Source organism: Ammodytes marinus, assembly GCF_949987685.1.
Source record: "Ammodytes marinus genome assembly, chromosome: 6".
In the NCBI taxonomy this organism is placed as follows: Eukaryota; Metazoa; Chordata; class Actinopteri; order Uranoscopiformes; family Ammodytidae; genus Ammodytes; species Ammodytes marinus.
Window position 1 is genome coordinate 18,523,112 of NC_137235.1, and position 18,987 is coordinate 18,542,098.

General features: G+C 42.1%; 1 protein-coding gene across 1 annotated transcript in view; it reads left to right on the forward strand.

Annotated features, from left to right (window-relative positions):
* Window positions 1-18,987, forward strand: part of LOC307251822 (alpha-1,6-mannosylglycoprotein 6-beta-N-acetylglucosaminyltransferase B-like) — a gene marked incomplete at its 3' end in the record, with an annotated part of 116,674 nt that overhangs the window by 28,877 nt on the left and 68,810 nt on the right. Inside the window, exons 3-4 of the mRNA XM_080029242.1 lie at window positions 8,563-8,713; window positions 18,478-18,587. Of these exons, the coding sequence (XP_079885368.1) occupies window positions 8,563-8,713; window positions 18,478-18,587 (261 nt within the window). The remainder of the gene's footprint in view (window positions 1-8,562; window positions 8,714-18,477; window positions 18,588-18,987) is intronic.

The window sequence follows — 18,987 nt, forward strand, 5'->3', positions numbered from 1 at the left end:
GTTTAATATTTGGGCTTCCAATTTCAAACACCTCTGGGAGTCTGTAATTCACTGAATGTACACTTGTATTTTTTCTTCGTAATTTGTGCATGCAGTGTTATTTCAGTTAAGTTCAATTAGACATTAAAAAAAGCATTTAATCACCTACACTCACCCTGTCACCATTGCACAGTACAAACGTCAGTCATAGACGTGTCATCTATTGTGTAACCCTACTGTGCAAAGATAAGAAAAGGCTTTTTTTTATGATGGTGCAGTTGACACAGACAAATATTTTTTTACAGCCTGGGTAAAAATATGAATGCTTGTGATGTCGGGAAGTTATAGGTTTTTTATATTGAGTGACTCTTTCTGTCATATCCATTACAGTGAAGTCAACTACAGTTATTTCATGCACCCTTTTTATAAGCACCTGCCCATAGTGACATATTAAGTTAGTTTTAGTATTCTGTATGGATTCCGAGGGAAGCTGCATCTGGCTGGCAATTTAATTTCCACACTAATTAGGGGGCCAAGCCCGAGTAGGGCTGGGACCGCGTTTTGCAGAGCAACGCGGTTCCCAAGCCCTGCGGGGCAGGGAACCCTATTGATCTTGTAGGGATTATTAGGGGGCCAAGCCCGAGTAGGGCTGGGACCGCGTTTTGCAGAGCAACGCGGTTCCCAAGCCCTGCGGGGCAGGGAACCCTATTGTTCTTGTAGGGATTATTATTATTATTATTATTTTTCCTTACGTAAAAGTGGTGCTGCAGCCCAAACCGTAAAGGGTTGGGACATGCCACTTGCAGGGCTTATCCAGGTCCGTGCCTGGTACGCAGACAAAAAAATTCAGACATGCCAGCCACTAGGTGGCGCTACAACAATAAAAAAACATGTTTGGGGCTATAACTCCCACACCGAAAGTCCGACAGTCAAAAACTTTATATCCACAGATGCCCACAAGTCAGCTGCATCTTTTGAGATAGGCCACGCCCATTTGCGTATATATACATTTTTCGCTACATCGCGAAAGCTGTGTCAGTCACCAAAACATACTCCTCCTACAGTTTTCGCCCGATTTGGACGAAACCAAAAGCATTATGCTCTACCGACTCCCACGAGCAAAAGTAAGTCAAATAATTTTTCTACGACCATCGGAAGACCAAACGGTAGCGCTTTAAAGATTTGCGAAAATTCCTTAAAAAAATAAAATAAAGGGATTTTCTTGAAACTCAAGGGACACTATCATGGGGCGTACCTGAGTCTATAAAAAAAATATGGGCAAGAAATTCCTATGTATGCCGGATTTATTAAACAAATTAGTTTTGCACTTTCACTTCCTGTTTCGAACTATTTGGCGGGAAAATTCAAAAACGTGGAGAGGTTGACAATTTGATTTTACTCATAACTCCCCAACCAAACATCGCACATTCACAAACTTGACATCCACTTCTTTGGTACACTGAGCTGCATCTTTCTATCTAACGCAGTTTCGCGAATGTCATCCATAGGGGGCACCAAAACCGCAAAAAGCAAAGAAAACGCGTTTGGGGCTATAACTCCCACACCGAACATCCCACATTCAAAAACTTTACATCCCCGGATTCCGTGAAGCGAGGGGCCGGCGCTGCGGACGACGACGTCCAATCCCGAGTCGCGTGGGAGGCTTGGCCCCCGTTCACAACTGCTTGCAGTTCTAGTTCTTCTTATTATTCTTCTCCACATAAAAGTGGTGCTGCAGCCCAAACCGTAAAGGGTTGGGACATGCCACTTGCAGGGCTCATCCAAGTCCGTACCCCGTACGCAGACAAAAAAATTCAAACATCCCGGCCACTAGGTGGCGCTACAACAAAGGAAAAGGCGTTTTGGGCTATAACTTCCGCACCGAAAGTCCGACAGTCAAAAACTTTATATCCACAGATGCCCACAAGTCAGCTGCATCTTTTGAGATAGGCCACGCCCATTTGCGTATATATACATTTTTCGCTACATCGCAAAAACTGTGTCAGTCACCAAAACATACACCTCCTACAGTTTTCACCCGATTTGGACGAAACCAAAAGCATTATGCTCTACCAACTCCCACGAGCAAAAGTTGGTCAAATAATTTCTCTACGACCATCGGAAGACTAAACGGTAGCGCTTTAAAGATTTGCGAAAATCCGTTAAAAAAAAAAAAAAAGGGATTTTCTTGAAACTCAAGGGAGACTATCATGGGGCATACCTGAGTCTATGGCAAAAATATGGGCAAGAAATTCCTTTCTGGGCGGGACTTATTAAAAAAAAGAGTTTTTCAATTTTTTTGCCTGTTTTCGCCATTTCCTAAGTCTTTCGGCGGGAAAATGGGAAAATTCAAAAAACTGTCTTTACAATGGAGAGGTTCACAATTTAATTTTGCTCATAACTCCCCAACCGAACATCGCACATTCAAAAACTTGACATCCACTTGTTTGGTACATTGAGCTGCATCTTTCTATCTAACGTAGTTTTGCAAATGTCATCCATAGGGGGCGCCAAAACCACAAAAAGCAAAGGAAACGCGTTTGGGGCTATAACTTCCACACCGAACATCCCACATTCAAAATCTTTACTTCCCCGGATTCCGTGAAGCGAGGGGCCGGCGACGCGGACGCGGACGACGACGCCCGATCCCGAGTCGCGTGGGAGGCTTGGCCCCCGTTCACAACTGCTTGCAGTTCTAGTTTTAATTGTTCCCAATGTCAACATTCTGCTGCTCGGAAATTGAAATGGCCAACTTTCTGTGTAGGCTACAGGGTTTGCACATACGCACACAGAAACACACACACACACACACACACACACACACACACACACACACACACACACACACACACACACACACACACACACACAAGTGTCTCTCTCAGTCTTCAGTAGTCCATTTAGAGACACTAACAAGGATTCTATTCACGCTTCACGCATTTCTGCCTCAGGAGAAATATGATTTGCCGTGACACTAAATATTCAGTCCAATATGGTGGCTAAAGCAGGGCACTGTGCATGTGTGTGTGTGTGTGTGTGTGTGTGTGTGTTCTGATTTATTCCACCACATGCCAGTGGGGCAAGCCAGACACGGCATGAAATGGTATGCCAGCAGCTTGGCCCCTGTAAGCTCACTGCTTTCACTCTCATTGAATCTTAAGTCTACATTTTTCTATCACAAACACAAACAGGTATTCACTCAGGCACCACAGTGCTAGATTCATGTCCGAAGGCCTCAAAACAACTTTTGTTTGATCTCTGGAGATAAGTTATTCTTTCATACATAGTAAATAACTTGCATCTAATTAAGGTTTTTTTTTTTTTGGTGCCAGTTAAGAAGTTTTCACTTTTCAACCCATTTATTAAACTTCCATTTCGTGATTTGCTTGTGATCAAAGGCTCCTTCACGGCATTAATTAGAACTGCAGGGCAGTGGCACATCAATCAGCCGCTACCACTTAAATGCATGCATCTATCAACATGAGCCATTTAAACACAAGGTCTTTCATTAACTAGGTGTCACTGCCGTGCAATAACAATGGCACACACAATGCATTATAACTCTAACTCACACTCACACATGCAGTTGACTTAAAAACCCACTCTTGATGGCTTTGGCTGCATGTTTTGCTCCAACTTGCTAAAGTTGGCATTTTAGTCCTTGAGGCCAACATCATTATTTTACGCTAATCCAACTCTGCACATAATTTAATATAACCTACGCCTCATCATAGTGCAAGTTAAACAGTCACCTTGCTCACAAGTAGTGGAATACTTATCATGCGTTCACGTCCATTCAGGATGGCATTTGCAATGGTAATTTTCCAAATGTAATTGAAAATGTACATTATTAGAGGCTGAATTAGATTCACCAGCTTGAACAGAAGGTGAAGCAAGGATAACCCCATGGGCTCATTATCGTAAAGGTTTTCCTCACATTGGGAAAATATTTCTGGCCATGGGCATTAACAGTCATATAATGGGAGGCACATTTTCAAACCTGTTTGTCATCAGGTAACTCTTATCTGGATGGCTCTGTCATTTGTTTCTCCTTTATTATACTACAGACTTTGAATAGTTTCACCTCTTTGGCCTGTTGCAGTATCTGAGGTGCCAATTATGCCCTCTGCTTTATTTAAGTGGAGCTATGCATATTTGACCTACATTTTCACGGTTCCTTGCATCACAGTTTTTAAAGGTGCTCCAAGGAACTTTCAGTTTGTGTTCATTCTTGTATCCCCTTTGGACAAAAGCGGTAGTGTTTTTACGACGCCAACTGTTGTTCCTGGATGACCATACCCATTGCTGTTACGTGTCCATTTTTGATCATCAGAGGGAAAATGATACTGTTTCAGAAATATTTAAGTTCCTTGTAGCACCTTCTAAGAATCAATTACACCTGCAGGTCACTTTGTATTTCAATCATTTGACATTTGGCTATTTTGTGTTCAGTTAATTTTCTTTCGTTTACTGAACGCAGATCTCATCAATATATTGTCCAATCAATGGGCTCATTCCTGCGCTACTTCTACTTTTAATCCTTATTTGCTATCAATGTTCTTTTTCATCCTTCCCTTGATACTTGTATTCTTTCACACCTAGATTTGTGTGTTTCTTATCAGCTTTTTCCAAGTGCTTTTTTGTCTGCAATGTCAATGTCGCAAACACAGTTTCCTGTTTCGACTTCACAGCCCTTTGAGCTTGAGCAAGTCGAACCATCTCTATCTCTCTTTAGTAATAGCTGCTGTTTATCTACTCTCTGCCTGTGTCCATTACAGGCAGTATCTGTGGTCACGGTGGCCTTCACTCGCGAATATATTACACCAGTGAGATCTTAAATAGGAAAAGGCTGTGTTTTTTTTGTTGTTGTAGTGGTATCATTTAAGCTAGCTATTGGAATATTGGCACTTGTCCGTTTAAATTGGCATTTGGCTCACCTCACTAAAACACATTAGAAACATTTCCACTGCGTCTTTCATCAAGGTACATAATTAAATTGCAACCAGGACCAGCTTTTCAAAGCTGGACCTTATTTATTGCAGCTGGTAATTTGCCTTCAATGGGAGTGCAGTTTCTGTGAGTATTTTTTGAAACGCTACATTTGTCTCACAAAGATTCAGAACAATTAGCCCCCTGACTCGTAATAACATTTGATACATTAGGATATGGGAACATATGAAAGATCTTTTCATTAACTTTTTGGATATCTTACACATTTTTTATTTTGTTTGAGTCATTCTCATTTTGCTCCCTTTGCAGCACTAATGAACATCACAGTTGCTGTGTGGAAAATCTCATTTGGTAATTAATTAACAGCCACATACAAAGGGAATCGCCCACAATAAAACAGTTATTTAAAGCGGCTACGAGTAACATTTAAATATCTTTTAAACAGCCTCATGTTTCCTCTGATAATCATAAATTACCTTTAACAGCAAACGAGACCATCAGTGCAAAGAAAGACGTTTTTAAATAGTTTTTATTACTGCTTTTGGTCTGGTCGCACACCCAGTCCGATTTTCGGTTCGCTCGTGCAGGCTCTATGGTCACATATCCATATTGGTTGCAGATTTCAGTGTGGCGCAGCAACGTGATTTGAGAAGCCTATCCCTCCAGGTGAGGGAAGGAGAGCGGGAGCCTTGTTTGAGACAGTTATTTGTCGTCATAATGACTGATAAAGGGGCTGAACCATCAAAGAAAAAATGAAAAATTAAGAAAAGCTAAAAGGGAGAGTGATATAGGCTACGGGTGGGACGAGGGCGTTGCCAAGCAACGTGTATAATTTCACGAGAGCGAAACTAGAATACAGTGTTTACTCCTAAATGAATGAGCGGTTGGTACTAACACAAAGTTTGCTTTGCTTCACCGTCATCAAATAACCATTATCTGAAATAGTCATTATTTACATCAACAACACAAACACATTACCTCATCGTGATCCATACTAACTGCCGTCTCTCGTTCATTCGCTTTCTGTGAGGACCTTACTATCTATGGTGAGGACACGTAATCTTTCAGCTCCGTGAGAGAGAGTAGTTAGGTGACACTGCTGCATCAACTCATTGCAATCAGGTGTGTGTGGCAGTGACTGGCATTAGTTGACGCAGTGTCAAAACCACTCTCACGGAGCCGAAAAGAGTCCTCACACTTTCAACACACGGACATGCACTATATTGTGCCCTTCTCAGTTCACACTTGCGCGCCTGGCACGCGCTAGAAAACAGCTTTGCGACAGCGGGCGTCGTAAAAATACTACCGCTTTTGTCCAAAGGGGACGCCAACGTGCCATCTCGTAGTGGCTTTAAAGGTCCGAATTTGACATGACTTCAAACACCAATTCAATTTAAAAAAAAGTGTGTGTCTCACTGTCTGTAGGTATAGGCAGAGACTTTGATTTCTGGAAGAGACAAAAATATATAAAATTGGCCCACATATTTGCTCAATCCTAATAATAAATGATCTCTCAGCATGGCCATTCCTTCAATTTTCCTGACCCTTAAAAATTACTGTTATCCATTATCAGCCAATCACAGAGATGTCACCATAGCGACCCACCGTCACACTATATGACACAGCGAATTCATCACAGGCAAAGGACATGACACTGTCAGTCCTGAGACAAATACATCTGTCGCTGAGAAGATAACTCAGTGAACTTCAGGATTCCTTTGGAAGAGATCAGACAATGACCTTCCACTGCAGCTGCTAGGCACTCTAGCCCATTGGCTGTAATTGCCTGTCAAATAGCAGACGTGGGCTTTGACAGAGTGGTCAGACGGCCTAATCCAGGTGTTTGCATTGTCAATATGGGCCCTGCCAAATCCCCAGATGGGAGGCTAGAACACACTGTGACCTTTTTGTCCCTCGTGTCCCCAAGTTGTACCTTTTTATTAGGCTGTGTACTGTGTCACATGTGGTTACTGAATATTTCGGAGAGGACAGGTTAACTTAATATGCTTTATAATGTCTGACAGTACTTGGGTTTGTGTTGATGTATATACCTGGGTTGTACTGACACCTGAATAACAATTCATATGCACTGTGCATAGCCTTCTAAAATCAGTACTATCGCTGTGTTCTCACCTGTGCAAAGGAACCGAAGTGAAAATGCACCCGAGTTTGTTTCAAACAAACAAAAAAAAAAGGCTGCAGGTGTGAAAGCGCCTTCAGTCATCTCCCTCAGTCTGACTGACTTCACTGACACTCTGACCCTGGCAGTGTCGGTGTAATTTACCTAATGAGGTCTAGCACACCTTTGTATGCAGTCAGAGTATATCCTACCTCTCTCCCTCACTGTCTTTGCAGCTGCATTTGTGTGGGTGTGTTAAGATTCTGACACACAACCAAATATGTGTTCATCTCGCAACACACACACAGACACACACACACACACACATATACACACACACACACACACACACACACACACACACACACACACACACACACACACACACACACTCACAACCAAGTACACAGCCCCCCACCCTTTCTGTATGCTAGTCCTGAAAGTAGGATAATAGCCATCACACTGAGAGAGAGAGAGAGTCCCTGGCGTAATTGGCTCCTGGCTTTTCATAACTCATGGTCTTGGAGGAAGTCTGATTCAAATCAAAGGGTATCAAAGGATATAAAAATAAGCCTATATTCAGACATCACACTCCAGAGTGTCTGGGTGTCTAGGCCTGAACCATAGCCAATTTATGACAAGAGATCAGAACCCGGCACTGTGCACTCCTGTTGGCAGAGGAAATGACAGATCAAGCTGTAGATATACGGGTTAAAACCTGAGATAATCAAACAGGCACAAGTGAGGGGAGCTGCTCTAATGAGGCTTAAGTGGTATTACTGTGGAGGTGGTCTTTCACTTTTAGAATGTGTATATTTTTTTTCAAATCAGGGAGTCTCTGTGCATGTCATTGTACTAAATGTCCAATACAGCTGCATAACTTATCTAGTGTTCTCCTTTTAGACATTTGCATATTTATTTTAAGAGGGCACCCTCTAGTTTTGCAATTATTCAAATAATTACTGTTTTATGTCCATATACGTACATGGAAAGCCTTTTTTCGATACAGCCAATCAATTCAAATCAAATCAAAAAAAGGCAGAGCAAGTGCTCAAGCTGAACACACCCAACACAAGGGATACACACTCTAAACAACAACAGCAGCGTGTCTGCTAAATTCTCCTTCTTATCCAACTGACAAACATGAAAACATACCCTGTGTGATGCACCGTTGCTTCTTGAATCTCTTTTTGATGAAAAGGGGACTGAAGTGGTTGTTGTTTTTTTATTTATATGAATATAATTTATATGAAAAACACATATACTATATACTGAGTGTTTTTCCACAGATCTAATTCTGATCTAAAAAGGGAATTTACCTTTGATCTGCAATGCCTTAACGTGCATAGAGAGAGACAGTTGTCCAAAAGGAAGAACACAGGCCAGAATCAGCTACAGTATGGTGAGCCAAGCAGAGCTGCAGGCTTTGTGATTAATGCACATGCTGTTCTACACGTTTGTTATGTTGCTCGGCTGCCCGGCTTCTCATTCATCTCCTATTTCCCTCTGCTCAGTGCTGGGAGGCGTGGAGTCCCGTGGTGTGCTGAGGAAGATCAGTGACATGCTGGAGGTTATTCTGAAGAGGATGGACAGCCTGTCTAAACTGGACAACACCTCCACCACTGACGCACGGCGCCTGGATGAGCTCAGCTCTGCTATCAACAGGTACGCTGGCGATTTTTTTTCTTCGTTTTTTTACTGTTTAATTTTCTGTCATTTGGGGAAATATTTAACTTATTTTTTAAGGCTTCAAATTTATCATAACAAATGTATGAATATGAGTCTGGCTTGCAATGATAATAGGAAAGGTACAACAATATAAAGGTATTGTTTGCTGAAATAGTGCAACCATATGTTACAGAATTCACTATCCCTTCAGTGAAAACTCAAATAATTCATTGTACTTTTTATGGGGCGCTCGTGGCCCAGGCCCTGCAGCAGCGGCTTCGAATCCCGCCCCGGTCAGTTCTCTGCATGTCTTCCCCTCTTTGCCCCATTTCAACTCTGTCTCTACAAGTCTGTCTAATAAGGCAAAAATGCCCGAAAAATATCTTTAGATAGTACTTTTTGTTAACCACAAGCAAAACTGAATTAAACTGATACAAGTATGGCTGGTAATAGGGAAGTATTAGCCTGGCACCGCCCGCCTACCTACTTCCGCTCAATTTTTATTTCCCTTCAGTAGTCAGTCTGGGTCCACGGTATATTCGTGGGTAGTCCAATCAGCGAACAGAGGGAGTGGCTGAAAACAATGACATGGGCCAGTTTCAGTTGTAGTCAGAAGCCGGCGCATGACATACATCACGACCAAACGTTATGCGATTGGTTGGCAGATCCAGAGTGGCACTGGGCAGATCCAATACGTTTACGTTTAGCAATTGAGCGATTCCAGTCCTGAAGAAATGAAATGAAGTGCGATGGTCTGGTAGGACCTGGCTAGGGAAGCATTGCTTTTCACTCTTAAAAATAAAAATGAAGAATATAAATTGCTTTGCTACAAAGTGTAAAGCAGGCTAATCAACATTTAGCATCATTTTAGGATACACTATCAGAGTGCTTGGCTCAGCTAAGGTTTGTACAAACATTGATCAACTTCTAATATAACTTATCCTTTATTGCACATTACATACTATAATGACATCATCATATTTAGGCCATATTCCTCATTGTGTTTCATATCGTACATCTATTCCCTATCCCTAATGATGGCTGCTATTTTTTATCCCTTTCTACTCCTCGCGTTATTGTATTTGGCTCTCATCTCTCATCTCATTTGGCTTTCCCCCTCCTACGGTCGCTGGAGGAAATTGCTGCCTATTACCTTCAAATCGCTGCTGCAAACAGACAAGTCTTGTATGACCTCGCTGCTACTGCCTTTATCAAACCGCTCGCCTTTTTTGCCCAGTTAGCACGAAAAACATCAAATTTTTATTTTTCCTGTCTTAACGTTCTCTTCATTCCGACTCCTTTCATTTTCAAACAGCCAGAATAAACTCAGTGCAGCGGGTGGGGTGTGGTACGCACTGACAGAAATCCCTTTCACTTCCTGGAACCTTGTTAAATGATCCTGGATAAGCGCTCATCAGGTTCAGATCTGCACCGAGGCACTAGAGCAGAAGGATGGAACGATTAATACGGTCTGGCATTGGTGTTAACTGCAATCAATGTCTAGTAATGGGCTGTTTAATGCCGGAGGAAACTGCTCTGCTCGTAGGCCATGACTGGGAAGAAGTACCCTGCGGAGGGTCTGTCTGTCTGTCTGTCTGTCTGTCTGTCAGGGACAGTACATGCCTGTGTTACCCTGAGAGATATTGCCTTGAAGGGGGGGATGGCTAGTTTGGGAGTGTAGAGGTAAGGGTTTAGGGAGGTGCCTGATTAGCACAGGGGCAAAAGCTAGCCACTACTACAGAGACCCAGGCTTAATTCTGAGCAGCAGTGCCTTGAGCTTGGTGAGGCACCCCATTACACACAACTGTTATTCAATCTATTACCAGTATTGCAGCAGATTTGTTAGCGTTATTTATTTTGCCCCCATTAGGAATTCTGAGCAATAACAACACATTGTCCGCGCATCTACATGAGATGAGCTGTCAGTGATCCTGCATGGATGTTATACCTTCTATACATCCAGGTGTTTTCTTAGCAGTAGGCTTAATATGTATATGAACGCTATTATATTATCCGAAAAATATTTCATTTACATGAGCTGCTTACATAATTTTTTTTTCTGTCAAATCTCAATTAAAATTATTAAATGAAAGCATAAAACAACATGGATCAATGCCTATGGTTCAACTGAACCCATGAATACACTTAAATAATATGTTACCTTATGCAGATGGCAGTCAGCGCAGACACTATAAGGAGTTTGGGGGAGACTTTACTGTAGCAGAAGTTAGCCTTGTATTGTTGCAGAGGGGGCCAGAAGAAAAAAAAATTTCTTCACATACAGTATAAATGCTAATCTGAGACCTGAATATCTGTTCAATTGTACACTAAACTGAATATTTTTCCACAGCTTTAGTGTGCCGACAGACAGCCCCTTATTTTTGTTGCATCCCGCCAGTCAGCCAACCTGATGATTATTCAAGGTATACAAGAAAACAGAAATAAACAGCAGTCTGCTGGGAAACTAAATCTCAGTTTAGCCCCCTCTGCAGCAATACATGGATGACTTCTGTTTCAGTGACCCCTCCCTCAAACTCCTTAAAATGGCTGCGCTGACCCCCATCTCCATAAGGTAACACATGCCTAAACCCCATACAACCCCACTTCAAAAATGCTCAGTCAGTTTACTGCTGGTTTGCTCTGTTGACATTCTGTTCCACTTGTGTGAAAAATTATGTCACTGCTTCTTTCAAACAAAGCTTTGGAAAATAGTGACTTGTAAACATGGCTTGTATTGCATGGCTTGTCTAAAATTTTGTTCCGATAAATTTGATGCGAGCCATATGTTGTTATGATCATCAAACTCCCCACAGAGACCAAACATTATTCAGGGAGCTCAGAGACTGGCATGAACATGAACCTCTGCTACATGAAGTTGACATTTATTTGTTTCAATCTTAAATTAGTTCTCCTTGAAAGATGTTCTCTTTGACAGAAGTGCTCTGTTGACAACAATGAATGTTCATTTTATTTTCTGACTACTGTGTTGCTTGCTTTGGACTGAATTGATCCTTGAAGTGAAGCAGTTTTAATAGCTGGAGTGAAGATTTTGATTCAGGAGGCATAATACAGAGGATTTTGACAAAAGGAAATCTGGTGGGGAAATGCAGACCCACACACACGTCACACACACATACACAAACACACTTATTTTTCCAGTGATGTTCCCTTGCTGGCTCCCTGCTGAAGAAGGAGAATAATATGTGTTTAATGAGTGTGAGTGTGTGTGTAAGAGTCTGTGTTGGTGACTGAATGCATATTGCATGTTTGTGTCTATGTATAAGTTCACTTGAGGTAACACTTGTTAAAGCCTGTCTAGGCTTGAGACAGGGCAGACCCCTGACTGAGGATATAGCCTGCAGGATTAATGGCCACACAAACACACACACACACACACACACACACACACACACACACACACACACACACACACACAAAGTGACTTTCCCAACAGGGATGACCTAAGTTTCTCCACAATCCAACAATATCCATGTCATTAGGCTTTGCCCCTCTTTTACTGCCCCTTTCTCTCTCTCCTACACTGCACCTCTGCTGTCCGTCTCTTTTTTCTACAGTTGCTCACACTCGGACATATACACAGATTGAGAGAGCGCCTAAGAATGGCAGTGTTGTATGAGTGACTTAGAAAAAGTGTAATTGTGCCTGCGGCAAGAGTAGAATATAAGAAGAGAGATCTTCAGAAAAAAACATATCCCGGATCCAGGCGAGTCAGGCATGCTTTCACAGAAAGACACACAAACACACACACACACTGGGCGGGAGTCTCATCTCCCAATGAGCTTCATTGATGCCGACACACTCCCGTGTTGCGGCGAATGGGAATTGATGTCGGAGGCCCCGGCCTGCTATTCGCCCACGGGGCAGCCTCTCGTTAGAACAGACAACGGAGGGAAAATAACGAGGGAATAAGGTAGGGAGGGAGGGAGGGAGAGCGACGGCAGAGAGCCTGTGAAAAGGGGGAGAGCGAGATGAAGGAGTGGAAAGGGGATTCAGAGTTGATTCACTCCGTTTTACTGTGCAACGGATGAGAGGGGAGATTGGTAAGTCTCCCCTTAGGCATACGTACGCTCTCTGAAGATCACTGCTCCGGCTTGGCTTCACCTATTTCTCCTCCCCTAAGCACCCATCTAAGCTCCGTCAGCAGCAACCTCTATCAGGAGGACTTCTGTTCCACAGCACTCTACCTAATGCCATATTGGCAGCTTTGTTTGAAGTAGCCGGCAAGGAGACACTTGAATTCTTCTTTTATTTAATTTCTCCTGATTTCAGTTACTCTTGCATAGGCAAGTGGGAAAAAGGAACAATGAAGTCTATTCTTTTCTATCAATCTGTAAATGAAAAAAACAAAAGTGTGTGTGTGTGTGTGTGTGTGTGTGTGTGTGTGTGTGTGTGTGTGTGTGTGTGTGTGTGTGTGTGTGTGTGTGTGTGTGTGTGTGTGTGTGTGTGTGTGTGTGTGTGTGTGTGTGTGTGTGTGTGTGTGTGTGTGTGTGTGTGTGTGTGTGTGTGTGTGTGTGTGTGTGTGTGTGTGTGTGTGTGTGTGTGTGTGTGTGTGTGTGTGTGTGTGTGTGTGTGTGTGCACCCATGCATGGAAATAAACGACGGAATAATCGATGTTGAGTTGTGTTGTTGTTGTAACACCCCGATGTGGGGTGGAATTAGTCACTGACGGATGCCAAACACACAAACCCACATGCTGACACCTTGTCACATGCATCTCTCGCCCTGGACAGCTTTGGTTAATTGGACTGCTGCCTCTTCCCTTAAGAGGATGAGCTTGTTAAATGCAGAGGGATGGGCAAGAATAGTAAGAAGACCATGAAACACATTGTTTCCTTTCAAACCCTCCATGTAGTTATCATTGATTTTTTTTCCGTCTTTTCGCTTTTCTCCATTTCCTATTTTCAGAGCGTTCTACTTCTGCTTTGGCATCCGTCCTTGGATTTCCTCGTCACCGCTTCCTCTCCTCCCCTACTCTCCCCCCGTTTTGTCTTTTATCATTTTCCGTTTTGTTTCCCTCATTTGTAAAAGAGCCAACTATCTACATACATCAAAAGGGGAGTAAGTTTCCTTGCATGTAGCGCGCAACAGTGGGCCATCAAATATGCATATTGTGTACTCTTTGATCATAATTATTGTTCAATATTTTAGTCGAGCTGTTTCGTCAGTGGATCTCTTTATTTTATCCTTTCTCTTTCTTAGCACAAAGGTCCCGCTGGTACTCTGGGTCTGTTTGCTGGGAATGGTTCATCTCCTCTTTATTTTCAGTCTGTCTTTTTTTTCCATCCCATCTTTGGATCTCATTTCAGAATGCTTTCTCCCCTCCTTCAAAGCTTTTCATACATTTCTCTGCCTCTGTCTTTTCAATGACTTTCCCCCATCTCCGTCTCTGTGCGTTGATCCCTCGGGATGCGTTCACATTGCAGCAGACATTAGAGGTGAGATTAGTAGGTCTAGACTTATAGATCCCAACATGCACAGTCCCTTAAAGAGGGTTTTACAGTAACATGGGGTTACCCAGCTTTCCAAGCAAAGGTTGTGTCCTTTACGCCAGATACATTGCAACTTTTATAGTGTATAGGCATGTACCCCTGGCTGCTGTAATCCTCGACAGCTGGGAACTCTTGTGCAATGCGCCATGTGATAACTTTAACGTTTTAATATCATTTTATAGCCTACTATAATACTGGCTCTCATTATAAGACAATATAAGGTGATAACTTTCACTAATGCGCGCGCTTTAATTGCCTCACTTGCGCGGAACCGATAGGTGAAATTATAATTAGTTCTGTCATATGCTTTTATTCATAGAACTGTGTGTCAGAGAGGTCTCGTGCTGAGCTCATTTGGAAACGTTGATTCACACTGCGGGAAAAAAACTATGATAAATAAATGATCCCACATTTTGAGCGTCGGTAGGTGTAGGCGGGTAATATACAGTATTCCTACCTAGCACACAAATGTGAGGTCGCTAAACTGACGGGAACTGAATGGTTTGTAGAAAGTGAGAAGAGTTGCTGGCAATTATCAACACCTTCAAGTCTGAGGTCTAGTTTATTAAGTATACTTAACTGGAAAAAGTAGATCAACCCCTTGAAGGTTTGAAGAGAGTCCCTGACCCAACATGAAGAAATTTGAGGGTCTTCTTCATTAATGTGGGTAAGATCGATGATGCATCAGCAGCAGTAATGCAGATGCTTCCTTGGACCATCGTGTTGAAGAGGGAGTCGAGCCTGTAGGCAAAGCTTTTGATTTACTGGTCGATCCATATTCCAAGCTTCACCTTTTGCCATGGGCTTTGGGTAAGCCGCCAAAAGGATAGAAGCTACACAAATGAATTTCCTTCGCTAGGTGGCTGCTTGTACTTTACTTTGAAGGGAAACAGTTAAAGTGGTTTGGGCACATACTGCGGATGGCTCCTGGACAGATCACTGTGGAGGTATTCTAGCCACCATACCTCAGACCAGAACACCTATAGGCTCACCTCAGGAAGAGCTTGAGGATATGGGAGAATGATGTATGTCTGCGCTACCGTGACCCAGGAAGATGGGTGAAATGTATGGCTGAAGTGTCGGATAGCAGGAAACAGATTTTGCTTTGACTGTCACTTTATTTGTCCCCAAAGGGTTGCTTAATTGGTTAAAGAGTTAAACATTGAAAAAAAATCTAATCATAAAAAAACTGTAAATGTAGACCCAGAATGGGGTCGGAATTTTTTTTTCTGTATCTATTGTATGTCAGTTTTGGCTAGTGGGGGTGTAAATGAACAACATGGTCCAACTATGTTATATTTCCATATGTTTTTTTTTTTTTAGATCTATTACAATAATCTCCATGATTCCTTATCGTACACCAGCCATGGTAACTCATCACCACTCATGGTTTATCGGTGGTCGGGTCGAGGGGGCAGCAGCTCTAGCAGGGGACCCCAAACTTCCCTGTGCCATGTTAACGTTCAATGATATTATTTGCATGTAAAAGCTTTACATTCTGCAACATCAATACTGAACACATTAGTTTATAATTATGTCCACTAGGGTTGCAAAATTTCGGGAATTTTCAAAGTTGGAAACTTTCCATGGGAATTTATGGGAATTAACTAGCCTGGAAATCCAGACCCTGATATCTTGAACGATAGAGGGTCTGGCGACGATCAATTGTAATTTCCAACTCAAGGGGCGGCTCCTACTCGTGCATTTCAAATGCCACTGCACGCAGTTGGATAGCACTACAACCAATCAGAGCGATGCACAAGGCGACGTAAGCCCCTTTCGTTTAGCGAACAGCTGTTAAACTGTTAAATTAAACGTTTGCCGTTGTCGGTCGGCAAAATAGAACATTCCACTTACTTGCTAATGAAAGATTTGAGTGCCGTCTTCCAAATCGTTAAGGGTCGAGGCCAAAGCAGTCTCAAACTCACACAACATATCCGCAGCCATCTCTGATGTTTACTATCACGGCTTCGACGTCGCATGCACGTCACTGTCGTCATCCGGTTACGTCCTCCCCAGAGTACCATATAAGGGGCTCTGGCGCGCCCGCCAGATTTCTGGCTTTCTTGGTAAGCTTCAACAGAGCGTGTCCAGACCAACACGCGCCGCAAATTTAATTTGCCAGCGCCTAGTGGCAGGTCTGGGAATGCCAGGCTAGGAATTAACAGGAATTTTGGGAATTAACGGGAATAAATGGGAATTTACTAAATTTAAAGCAACCCAAATGCACTAAATCCTTCTAACTGTTATTTCAGTCCTGGCAAACGTTCTAGACAGTAAAAATCAAGTTTTTTTCAACTACGTTTAATAATATTTATGAACATTTAACTTCAAATCAGATTTTTTTTAAAGCTTATTGAGACACCCAACTTGATATCATATATTGCTTTTTACTAGACAGAGGCTTAAACAGTGATTTTAAATATAGGTGGGGAAAATATGTTTTGGCATAATCTTGACTAAAACAACCAGATTTCATGCAAGTACACTTCGCAAGTTGCACATAGCACACTGCTTACTGCATGGGTACTGAGGCCACGCCCCCTACATGCACTGAGCATTCCTCCATCACATGATGGCAATTTACTTAATTTATTGAATGGGTTGGGTCAGACAGATGAGTTATATTTACTCAACATTCATCTTTTTGTTGTTCAGTGAAATTATTGATTGTTCATAAAATAATCAAAACTTGATAAAGTTCTACTTTAAATAGTAAAGTTAATAAATCTGTTCAAATGTAATGTTTTTTTTATTGTATTAGTTTGCATGGATGTCTGTCTTCCTATGACAAAACATAATGTTTATATGTTTAGATTTATGTTTGGATATGAAATTTTTTTTTTTTAAATGACCGCCATTTAGTTCATTCCTATAATTCCCAATTTTGAATATTCCCAAAATTCCCGAGCGAAAGTTTCCGGAAAGTTTCCGGAAATTTACCGGAAACTTTCCACCCCTTTGCAACCCTAATGTCCACACATGTGTATGATGTTTGGAGACAGCTGTTTACCCTAAATATACTTGCACTAAAGAATAATTGCTTCTCTGTTCAGTTAACATATTAAACAGGATGTATACACATTTAGCAATGCTTTAAAAGCTCTTTATATAGTGTTGAGACGTTTGTGGCTGCCTCCATTTATTCAGTTAATTTTCAGGAAAGCGGCTGTTGGCATTTAGTTTGTTAAGCAGCCTTGCATTATATCCTGCACGCACGTATATGCAGAAACACACACACACACACACAATCAATAACTCTGATCATCAATTCTGGTAATGTGTTATTACAGTATCCCTTTCTATTTAACCCTCATTTAATCCAGAGACTTTAATGAGGGTTAATACAATCGGCTGATTAGGCAATACAGAGAGAGGAATGGCAGCATACACACACATACCCCTTACCGCACCCCACCCCACCCCACACACACACACATACACACACAATCACACTGTGCACACTGACTATCAAATCATTTAAATGGACATAATGGGCACAGCAGTATGAGCATGTGCTCTTATGCAGGCTTGGCTTTGCGTGATGTGCAATCTTGCGTTTAGATGCTTTGGAAATATGCAGAGCTAAAATGAGCACACAAACTCAAACACACGCACATTTCATACACATGTTATTATGTGAATGGAAAGTGTCTCGCCCTACAGAGGAAATGGTATTAACAGCATAGGTCTTTTTCTATTTCACGCTCCAACCAAGTGTCTGGCAATTTGCATTTCCCACTAACACTTCTACATCTGTTAAGATGTAAATGGGAGGGAGGGGACGCAGAAAACGAGTCAAGGGAGGTTTTAAGGTAGAACTAACGTGAAGCAGTAAAAAGGTAGGAACAACGATAAGAAATAGCAAAAATGTAAAACGGAGGAGATGAAACAACGAGGAAAGAAAAAATGGGTGATGAGACATATTTTTGTGCGTTGGTTGAAGTGTGTTTGTTGGATTGACAGCCGTGTAAAGGTACCTCTAATTTCCACATGCTATTGTGTGTGTGTGTGTGTGTGTGTGTGTGTGTGTGTGTGTGTGTGTGTGTGTGTGTGTGTGTGTGTGTGTGTGTGTGTGTGTGTGTGTGTGTGTGTGTGTGTGTGTGTGTGTGTGTGTGTGTGTGTGTGTGTGTGTGTGTGTGTGTGTGTGTGTGTGTGTGTGTGTGTGTGTGTGTGTGTGTGTGTGTGTGTGTGTGTGTGTGTGTGTGTGTGTGTGTGTGTGTGTGTGTGTGTGTGTGTGTGTGTCTTCAGGTTTCAGCCAGCCAGCCTGGTGGAGAGGATCCAAGCTATAGCCCAGAATGTCTCCAACATGGCTATCAGAGTGGAGCAGATACTTCAAAGCAGTATGGTGCAAGGAAGAGGTACAGCCCAAATTATCATCAGGTGTAAAATGCATTTCTCCCCCTGTATACTTGACATCATGTATACATGCACCAGCTGAACACAAATCTGGTATAAAATAAGTATACTAGCATAATTGCCAAATAACCAATACAGCAAAGAATAATACACAATACTTGAGCGACACACACATGCCAAGAGACGCTCACACACTCAAAGGCTTGTTCCAATGAGGAAAATTAGCAATTTTTCTCCACTGACACAAAAACTTTGAAACGATAAAACTGTATTGGATTTAAAATTACAGCTGTACAGTTAGAAATAATACTTACATCAACCTTAAAATGAAAACATTAAGATCTGAGAGAATGTCCTCCATATACAGTATATATATGTTTATATAGTTAGTGGTGCCTGACA